This window comes from Opisthocomus hoazin, unplaced genomic scaffold (genome assembly GCF_030867145.1).
Source record: "Opisthocomus hoazin isolate bOpiHoa1 unplaced genomic scaffold, bOpiHoa1.hap1 HAP1_SCAFFOLD_132, whole genome shotgun sequence".
In the NCBI taxonomy this organism is placed as follows: Eukaryota; Metazoa; Chordata; class Aves; order Opisthocomiformes; family Opisthocomidae; genus Opisthocomus; species Opisthocomus hoazin.
This window is the reverse complement of record NW_027448874.1, coordinates 1,435-10,900: the sequence shown is the minus strand read 5'-3', so window position 1 is coordinate 10,900 and position 9,466 is coordinate 1,435. Positions and strand designations below refer to the sequence as shown.

At 47.3% G+C, this 9,466-nt stretch overlaps 1 protein-coding gene across 1 annotated transcript; it reads left to right on the top strand.

The window, feature by feature from the left end:
- Nucleotides 1-2,296: 2,296 nt before the first annotated feature.
- LOC142359603 (E3 ubiquitin-protein ligase RBBP6-like) lies at nucleotides 2,297-8,841 on the top strand (the record flags this gene model as incomplete). Its single annotated transcript, XM_075412093.1, has 3 exons — nucleotides 2,297-2,462; nucleotides 7,881-7,980; nucleotides 8,772-8,841. Coding segments are annotated over exons 1-3 (336 nt in total), but the record flags the coding sequence as incomplete, so codon positions are not given.
- Nucleotides 8,842-9,466: the final 625 nt, after the last annotated feature.

The window sequence follows — 9,466 nt, the reverse complement described above, 5'->3', positions numbered from 1 at the left end:
AGAGCATCTCAGTAACGTTCTTGATGGGAGATGCCAGAGTGGGTCCTGAATATGGGTCCCTGAGACCCTATGGCAGCCTGTAGCAGAGTGGCCAGGAGGGGACTGCTGGGGAAGAGCTTGAGAAGCCAGGGCATGTGCAATGCTGCAGTCAGCCCGATGGCCAGAGACAGGTCACTCAGTCCTTCAGGCTGGGCTCAGAGTCTGCAGCCTGAGGTGTAATGTCCTCTTCTGGAGTTTGGCAGTGAGCATCGATCCTTCAGCTGATCAGCACCAGACCCTTTCTGCAGCTGTTGGCAGCAGCTGGAAAACAGAGGTGCAGAAGACTTTGCTTTTTAAAACCTGACTCAGACCAGAAGACTGGTCATGGTACCTGTGCTGTCTTTACCTGCACTTTTCACATCTTGGAGAGAAGAGGCGTTTGGCTGCCCGTTTGTAGTGTTGTTTTGCAGGTTAAACATACTCTGTTAGCGTGGAAGAGAACTGGGCGTAGACAACCAAAAGCTTCAGGCAACTGCAAAGTTGAGATGGGGGCAGTCTGTGATATTTCTGTCCGGATCAAAAGCTCAGGGGTGTTTCCATTCAAACAGTGGAGTCTGCTGGGAGCTCCAGTCTCCTGACTTCCAAACCCTGTGTCGTAAACAGTGACCAGCCACGATGTTTCTTTCTGCCACTCTCTAACGCAGTGTCTCTGGGCTTTTCCTTTGATTGGTTTTTAATCTCTGGTAGGTGTACAAGCTCAGTTCTATCCAACCTCTTGCAGACCTGCAGCCTGCCTGCCTTCTGCTGGGGGCCAAGCCAAAGGGGTGAAGTCTCGTGCTCATACCAAGTCCGAAGCAAAGTTCAAGCACTGAGAAGTTCCCCAGTCAGCCCTGAGCCAGAGTGCAGCTACCTGAGCTGCGACGGGTGGAAGAGCCTGGAAAACAATTCATCGGCGTGAGGCGATGGAAGAAGGTGCGGTGAATGTGGCACTTGGGATGAAGTGACACGCTGGGGTTCGTGTCTGGGTTAGTACTGTACCTGCACACTGACTAAGGCCTTGGTGTCTCGAGTTTGGGTATGGACTCTTGCAGAGTACCAAGTTAATCTGTCTGTGAATAACCACGTTGTCTCAGGGTCGGCAGGGCCTGATAAACTCCATCCAGGAAGAAATCGACGGCGAGATGGCTTATCACAATAGGTTTTGTGTAAGGGCTTCTGGAGCATCTCCCTTCCACGTTCAGTGGATCTGGGGCATAGCAAGGTTTTGGAAAAATCTGTGGAGGAGTACCCGTTGCCGTTAGGCGTAGGAACAGATCTGTGGAACATGCCAGGCATAAGATTCCCCTTTTCATCTGTGTGCTCCTAAGACCAGAACTGTACCTTTCCATCCATTCTATTAATTTTAAGGGTCTGTTGGCATTTGCAATTCGCAGCCCTGCAGAGCGGGTAAGCTGGTCCATAGGTTGGCTCTCCAGGCAAATGCAGGTGTCTCCTTTCAGACTACAGACAAACCCCTCCTGGCATAAGGGCGGTATGCTTGCTTTCTTCAGTGAAGATTCATAATGCAGTACCTGTCCTGGTCCCACTGAGACTTTAAGGGGACAGATAGCAAGGAGAGGTGGTTTCTGGTAGAGGGTGGGCTTTGGTGCATATCCAACAGCCAGGCTTGTTTGCCTCTGCTGCTGGAGTTTGGACTGTGGCTATGGCCGACTTCTGGAATGAATACGTATAATCCGTATTCCGCCACAGGCTTATAAGCCAGGCTACCACGTGAAAACCTAGGCTTCCAAATCCCCATTAACAGGAGAAACAAACAGACACAAAGAGCAAAAACCTCTATCCCTTGGTTAAAGAGGAAATGCGGAGGGTTTCCGGACTCTGGCAGCCCAAAAGGCATTGAAAGATGTAAACCCAGCAGTCGTGGAAGCTCCCTCGTTAGCCCTGCCAGACTACAACAAGCCTTTTTTATTATATTTAGGTAATATGGCTCTCAGAGGTGTTAGGAGGAAGAGGGCGGGACTCCCCGCCCGTGTGACGGGGCCTTTTGTCACAATGTGCTGGGTCACATGAGGCGCGGGGGGTGGTTGCCGTGTGCCATTGTGTGCACAGTGACGTGCTTGCGGCTGTCGGCCGGGAAACCCCTCACTGGAACCCTGAGGCAGGGGTTCTGTTGGTGCCGTCGCCAGCGGTCGTGCCTGGCAGCGCTGGGTGCACGAGAGGGAGCCAAGGCTGAGCCGGGGCCGCGGAGGCCTCTCCCCATCGTCCTCCCGCCCACCAGCAGACGCCATCGCGGAGCAGGCACCGCCTGGCCCCAGCCATGCCTGGCGTGCACTACAAGTTCTCTGCCAAACTGGACTTTGATACCATCAGCTTCCACGGCCTCCACATCTCCCTGCATGACCTCAAGTGCCAGATCATGGGCCGCGAGCAGCTGAAGGCATCCAACTGCGACCTGCAGATCACCGACGCCCAGAGCAAAGAAGGTGAGTGGGGCGGCGGGCACGGGGCCTCGGGGACCGCCCGGCTGGTGGAGTTGCAGACCACCGCATGGGGCTGCAGCCTGCGGGAGCCCCGCTCTGCTCTTTGCAGCTCAACTCAGCGTAGCGTGAGTCAGCCTGGGGCTCGTCCCGCCAGCGTGCGGGGGATCAGGAGGGCCAGCGGCACCGGGGATACGCGGGGTGGGCAGCGGTAATGCCATTCAGCCACGACCGGTAGCTGTGACTTGTGTTGAGGCCTCACAGAGCTGTTTGTTTGGGGTTGCTGTTCTGACGACGGCCTTTGGATCCGTGCTTTAGAGCAGAGCTAGGCATGGAGGAATATGTGGTTGATGGGCGACATTTAGCGCTCACAGAAGCTTTGGTGTCCTGGAATTCTTCTAGGTAAAATGCTAAAAAGGTTTGGGAGGATATCTGTGGGGATAATCAGGACCTGTTTTAAAAAGTGGGGGTGTGGGGGTTTGGCGTGCCCTCTTCCCTGCTTCCTATAGACGCGTGTTCTGTAAAGGCAGAATTCCCTTCCAAAAGCCTGTTCTCAGGAATGATGCATTTTAACTTGCCTCTATTAAATTTGATGTGAATTTCATGACCTGTCTTTTATAACAGATGTTTTCACATTATTGTGGAAGAACTGCAAACTCCGTGACTCAGGTTTCTGTAACATTCTGACTCAGAACACTTGGAGAATGTGCTGTTCTGCTTATCAGGCAAAATCAACAAACTGTAACACCAAAATGGGCATCTGAACTGGCCTTAGATGAATAGTTTTAGGGAAGAACAGTGCTCTTGGCAGACTGTCTCTTGAAGTCAGCCGTTGCTGGAGTTCAGTGTTGCAGCACGCACTTGAGAGCTGTAGTAGTGCCACGATGTGATGTCTTCAGAAAACCTCGTGCTAACTCTGAGTGAAACCATTTGGCCTCACAGCTGCTGTCTTCAAGACTGCGCAAACTGAGCATTTCAGAGCAGACACTTCAGCAGCTTTTAAGGCTTGCCCTTCCCCGTGCCGTTTTGTTGATGTGCTAGTGTGGGGGATTTCTTTGGTTACGCCTCAGCGTGCAATTAATTCCTGGGCTGCCAGGCAGCATTGCTGTGTGGAGCCTTCCTAAAGGGTTTGGAGTTCCCCGTTTCCCTGGGTGAACTGAGGGTAAGCCGTGTGCCCATTCCAAAACCATGATGTTTCAGTGGAGCCCATGCAAGGTCTGTCTGGGAAGGAGCTGCTCGGGCTCTGTCCCCAGCAGGGCTGGGACCTCTCGGGGCTGTGCGGTCAGCGAGGTCAGTGTCCCTTGGCCAGGGGCTTAGGGCAGGTGTCTTTTAGTTCATTACCACGGGGTGTCCAGCTCGGCTTTCGCTTTCCCAGTCACACGCTGAAGTGGCAAGCCATGCCAATAAGGCATTAAGGCATCAGGCAGTCTGTGTAATCAGATTAATGACTGAAAGTATGTTAGATTTTATTGACTCATCCTTTCAAAGCAATGCAGGTGCTCTTTTGGAGCACAGTACTGTATAATCATAATGCAAATCAAAGTTCCATGAAGCATCTGGCCTACTGCACTAGCTAATTCAAGCAAGGATGAGATACCAACTGTGGTTGGGATCCTCTTTTGGTGGAAGCTGAAAATGCAGAAATAGCAGTCCAGTCTATTAATCAGGATGTTTCGAGGCAGTGCCAGCGACACAGAGGACTGGTTTGTCACAAAGTGTGCAAGTGGTGCTGATTAGAACAGAGTTGAAAAATGAGATGAGGAGAAAGCATATTTTTAAGCAGCAGGGAGAAAATGTGTTCTTGGGAAGTACCCTGTTTTCTGGTCGAGGCAGTCTGGCATGTCAGCAGTCATTTTGATCTCTTACTCTGCAGATCGCTTCCCCAGTCACGTAACAGCTGGTGAGCAAGACATCCAAGCCTAATAAAGGCTTTTCTTTGTCGTTTCGCATGTAGGCTTGCCTTCTGATGACTTCTGCTGAGCTTCTGTCCTTTATCGGAGTGAAAATACTTCTCTAGACAGTGCTCAGAGAGATGCCTTTGCAATGCTGTCAGCATCAAAATGGTGGATTAAAGCAGGCCATAAAAGAAAGTAGGAACTTTTTTCAGTAACCTGTTTATACCGTATATATGACCCAAATTATTAAAACTAGCAGATTTTTAGAATTATAGGTGAATTGAAAAATGGAATTTTTAAGTGGTGCATTAAATGTGAAGCAGTATAAATTTCAGAGCGTGGCTTGAGTTGTTTGTACTTTTTTGCAGGAAGAAGGTTGTGGATACTAATGCAGTTGTTAATTTAAGCTTTCTAAGTCATCATGAGGCAGCAGTCAAAGTAGCTGTTAACTTGCCTGCCTCCACTCGTTCCTTGAAATACTTCTTTCCTGACTGTTCTGTCTCTTCTGCTCCTGACTTTACTATAACATCCAAATCTTCCTTTGCTTTTGCAAGCTTGCTGAATTGAATCCTTAGTTTTAATCTCAGGTCAGATTGAGAAAAGCCCAGTAGCCACTCACTGTCCGTCACTGGCAGTAAAACAAGTTTTGTGCTCAAAGGGAGTAGGAATCACCCATGTTGTTACCTCCAGCTTGCTGAGTATTTCTGTTGGAGCTCTGCTTGGACACGTGTGAAAAGTCGCCTTGTTGCGCAGGAGGTCACTGCTCACTTTGCAGAGGTTGAGGTGTGTGGTGAGGCCGAGGGACGCTACTTTGTAGGTCCTGGGAGTTGCCAAGTCTCTGCCAGGGGATGCTGCTGCCCTCGGGGAACAGGTTCCTGCTGGGAGATGCCAGTAGGCAGATTACAAGGAATGGCTGCTGACAGTGCTTTAAAATATTTAGTCATATCCAGCTATCCTCATATATTCAGTCTCTTTCTCGGAGAGGTGCTACCCTTTGTAGTCATCCGCAGAACAACCACCATCCTCAGTCCGGCACAGGCACAGCAAACTCCTGTCTTTTTGTGGAGCCGCTGTTGCTTATCCTCCGTCTCTGGAATCTCAGTCCAGTGGTTTGTGGTGTGGACCAAAAGGAGTGCTCTGTGTGACTCCGTTCAGCAGGTAGAAGCAGCTGCTTTGGGCTTTGAGAACTGCAGCTGGCACTATCTCCTGGCAGTGGTTTGTCTGGGCCCGACAGCTGTTTGAGCTCCTGCTCCATCACACAGCCCCAGGGCAGGCCTTTCTTGACAGTGGCTGTGTGGTGGTGAGATTTTCCTTTTGAGAAGAGCTCCAGCTGTTGGCTTCAGGCTAGCACTTCTGTAAAAGCTTCTGTTTTTGTCATTAGTAGTCCTTTCTCCTATGATTTGAAACTGCTCCAAAGTCCCGAGGAAGCTTGCTGTTCGGCTCCGTAGGGGTTAAGATCAGAAATTAGTTTTGTCTCAAAGATTTCCCAGTTTTCTGAAGAAGGATTCCATCATTTGGAAATAGAAGTAAAATTTTCATTTCGTTGTTGAAATACTGTCTTCTGATAGGTATGTTTTGGTCTGAGAGAGGTTCCTGCCTGTAGGAATAATATGCTGAAAAATGGAGTGTAAATTGTGAAATATTCCTGTTCTGTGTGTGATCACTGAGTAAAACCACCCTGATGGAGCTTGACTAGACATACATCATCTTTGGTTTTCAGAGTATCGTTCCGATTCGTCTGTCAGGGTAAGGGCTTTTGATATTGAAGACCGTCGGCAGATTACAGGGAATGGCTGCTGACAGTGCTTTAGAAGATTTAATCTTATCCAGCTTGTGTAAGAACAAGATAAACACTGTTCTCGTGGAGAGGCCTTTGCATTTTAAGCTTATTCAGTCGAAGTGTCACAGGTAGTGTTTTTTTTTGTTTGGGCTTTATATAAAAGGTCACAAGGCTTCCCTCCTCTGCAGAAGACTAGCGTGGTGAAAGCCAAGGCAAAGCATGGAGAGCTTCAGGCACACTCTGTTTTCGAAAGGCTGTTAAAGCCTGTCTTTGTAAGTGATTTAGTTTGAGTGTCTCTGCTCTGCGAAAAGTGAATCGAAAGAATTCACATCCCTTTGGTTAATTCAAACTAGACGATTAGCTTAAGAGGGGAGAGACAGCTTTACTTTGAGCCAATTCTGCCTTCCTTGTGAAAGCAAGCTGAAAAAAGCCCCAACAAAAAAAAGCCTCTGTGATTCAAATCCTAGCACTGCAGTTTCATTACTGTCCTGGTTTTAGCTTGGATAGAGTTAATCTTCCTCCCAGTAGCTGCTGTGCTTTGGATTTAGTAGGAGAACAGTGCTGACAATGCGGATGTTTTCAGTCATTGCTATGAAGTCAGGGACTTTTCCAGTCTCCCATGCTCAGCTGACAAGCAGGTGCGCAGGAGCTGGGAGGGAGCACAGCCAGCCCAAGCTGGGCAGCGGAAATATTCCATGCCAGGGATGGCACGCTCAATTTGTAAGGGTGGCTAGCAGGGGGGTAGGCATCCTTTTTCTTTAATTCGCTTTTCTATGAGTTGGCATCCTCTCCTGTCTGGGAGTTCGAACTTTTGCAGGAGTTTGGTCTTCAGCAGGAATTTTGCAAAATTCATGAAATCTGCAAGTTCCAGGTTCTGTGATCGCTGCTGGGGAACTGGCTGGGAATCGGTCATTAGGTGGTGGGAACATTGTATTGTATAGAGTTTGTTTTGCATATTCAGTAGCAGTAGTAGCTGTAGTATTTCCTTTGTTGTCTTATTAAACTGTCTTTATCTCAGCCCCTGAGTTTCCCCTTCTGTCCATTTCTGCTCCCCATCACACTGGGGGGGAAGGGGAGGAGTGAGCGAGCGGCTGTCGGGACCTCGTTGCTGGCTGCTGCGTTAAACCCCAACAGTTTCCGTTGAAATGTGAAGCACTGCCCAGCTGATAAGTGTGGCTGTTGACGGATTAAGCTCGCAGAAGCAGAGTTGGCAGGCTCTCCTCTCTGTTCTGTCAGTCCTGAGCACTGGCAGCAGAAGGAAATCACTTTTAGTGAACACCTTGGAAGGCAATGGCACAGAGCTTCATGCTTTAGCCAAGCGCCTGTTTTGTTGCAGGGCAAGCCAGTCAGATGTTACAATCTGGTTTCTGCAGGGGAGACCTTGTTTTTCTCCAAAGATCTACTGGTTTTGTAGCCTACCAGAAGCAAAAGCAACTGAATCTCCATCAGGAAAGAACTTCATGCATTAGCAGACTCTCTTTTTGTGACCTCTGAGACCCTTTTGTTGTTGGCATTGAAACTACTTTTAAAAAAAAGAAAAAGATTTTGCTGCTTGTGTTTGATGATCAAACCCAAAGATTACTTGAAATGTACTGTTAGTGTGTTTGAGACAACAAAAGCGTGATGTTACATATAAAATGTTGCTTTCATAGCTGTAAAGGTATTCTCTGAAGTGCTATGTAATTACATACGAATATACATTCCTATGAATTCACAAAGGTTTTTTTTCTGAATTCATGTTTTTTTCAGAATACACTGACGATAATGCCCTGATTCCGAAGAACTCATCAGTTATTGTCAGAAGAATCCCTGCCAGAGGACTCAGAGCTATCAGCAAAACACATGCTGCGTAGGTATCTGTAAAGCATTGCCTGCTCGGTTAGGGGTTTCAGGGTGTTAACTTGGTTTATGGACGTCAGTTCACAGAGGCGTTCAGGTTGTACCTCTCCTGCTAAAGCTGCTGTTAGGTTTTGGTGGAATGAGGTGGATTTTAACCTGTGTCCACCAAAGCAGACAGACATTTTTAGGCCTGCTGGGACATGGGGTTCAAACTCCAACAATGGTAACTTTTAAGATGATGCTGTTGGGTTTGTTCTTGGGCTTGATTGTTCTGAGACCCAAGCTGTAGATCCCGTTTCCTCTGTGTGGAGAGATTCCTTATTCTCTGTGTTTGCTTTTACTGCTTTTGTAGTAGAGAGAGAGAGGCATTTGCATTGTAGTGTAAACTTACCATCTGCTCCATCCTCCAAAGAGTCTGATTCTCAGTGTTTGACTAGTTCTTGCATTTGGGGGAGGGGGGTGGGATATGGCAAGTGTTCTTACGCCCCAAATCTGGGTATTTTTGCACACGAGCCTATAGAGGAAAGACCAAGGCTTGCCAGCTGGTGACCCGTGCAAACAAGAAGTTTAGAACTCTTAGAGTAATTTGTGATGAAGTAGACATGTGACTTAGGGGTTTTGTTTTAGTTGCGCTGCATGTCCCAAGAGAGACCAGTTTCTGGATACAAATACATTTCGACATTCACTAGACTATCAGAACACATTGTTTTGGTTTTCAGGTTCTGTAATCTGCTTTCACTGCTTTAAGCTGGGTACAAGTGCTTTATTTTAACTTCTGATCACCTTTATTTCTTCTTCCAGAAGTCAAACTGAGCCAGGGAGTGGAACATCAAAAGCAGTACGTAAAAAACCAATCTCACACTTTTTTTCTGTAAAACTGCATTTAATTCTAAACGGTGTAGCCTTGTGCTAATTTTCCACACATTGCCTTAAAACATGGTATATGCTGTAAATGCACTGTATTCGATTCAGCATAGTAAAAGCTGAGGAATGCCATCACTGGCACAGTTCTAATGTGAATATTGGTATTTGTGCCTACTGATGCATTGTATTTCATATTGAATATGCTGGAATACTTCCTGTATGATTTTGTGTTGCACAGATAATGCAGGATCATTTTTAGATCACATAGGTTCGAGGTTTGCACAGCTGAGCGTGGTGCCATGTTCTACACCTGTCTGTCTGTAGCTGGTTAAATGAACGCTTGCATAGCTTGTTGTGTGCTTTTTGTTTCTTGCAAGAAGAATTGTTTGGAGTGTATTTTTTTCCATTTTCATGTTGTATCACTTAGCTTTTGTTTTTAAATACTTTTTTTTTGCCTAATGTTTTTTGACAATGTTATCAAAAACCATGGAGAACCTATTATTGTTAAACCTGGTGTCCTGTTTCTTACTTCTACCTTGGGGGTTCAAACAAATACAAACCCCAACTTACCTGATATGTTTTGAGGCCAGTTCTTGCAGCTAAATGATTTCTTTTCACGTCCTTAAAAAGTG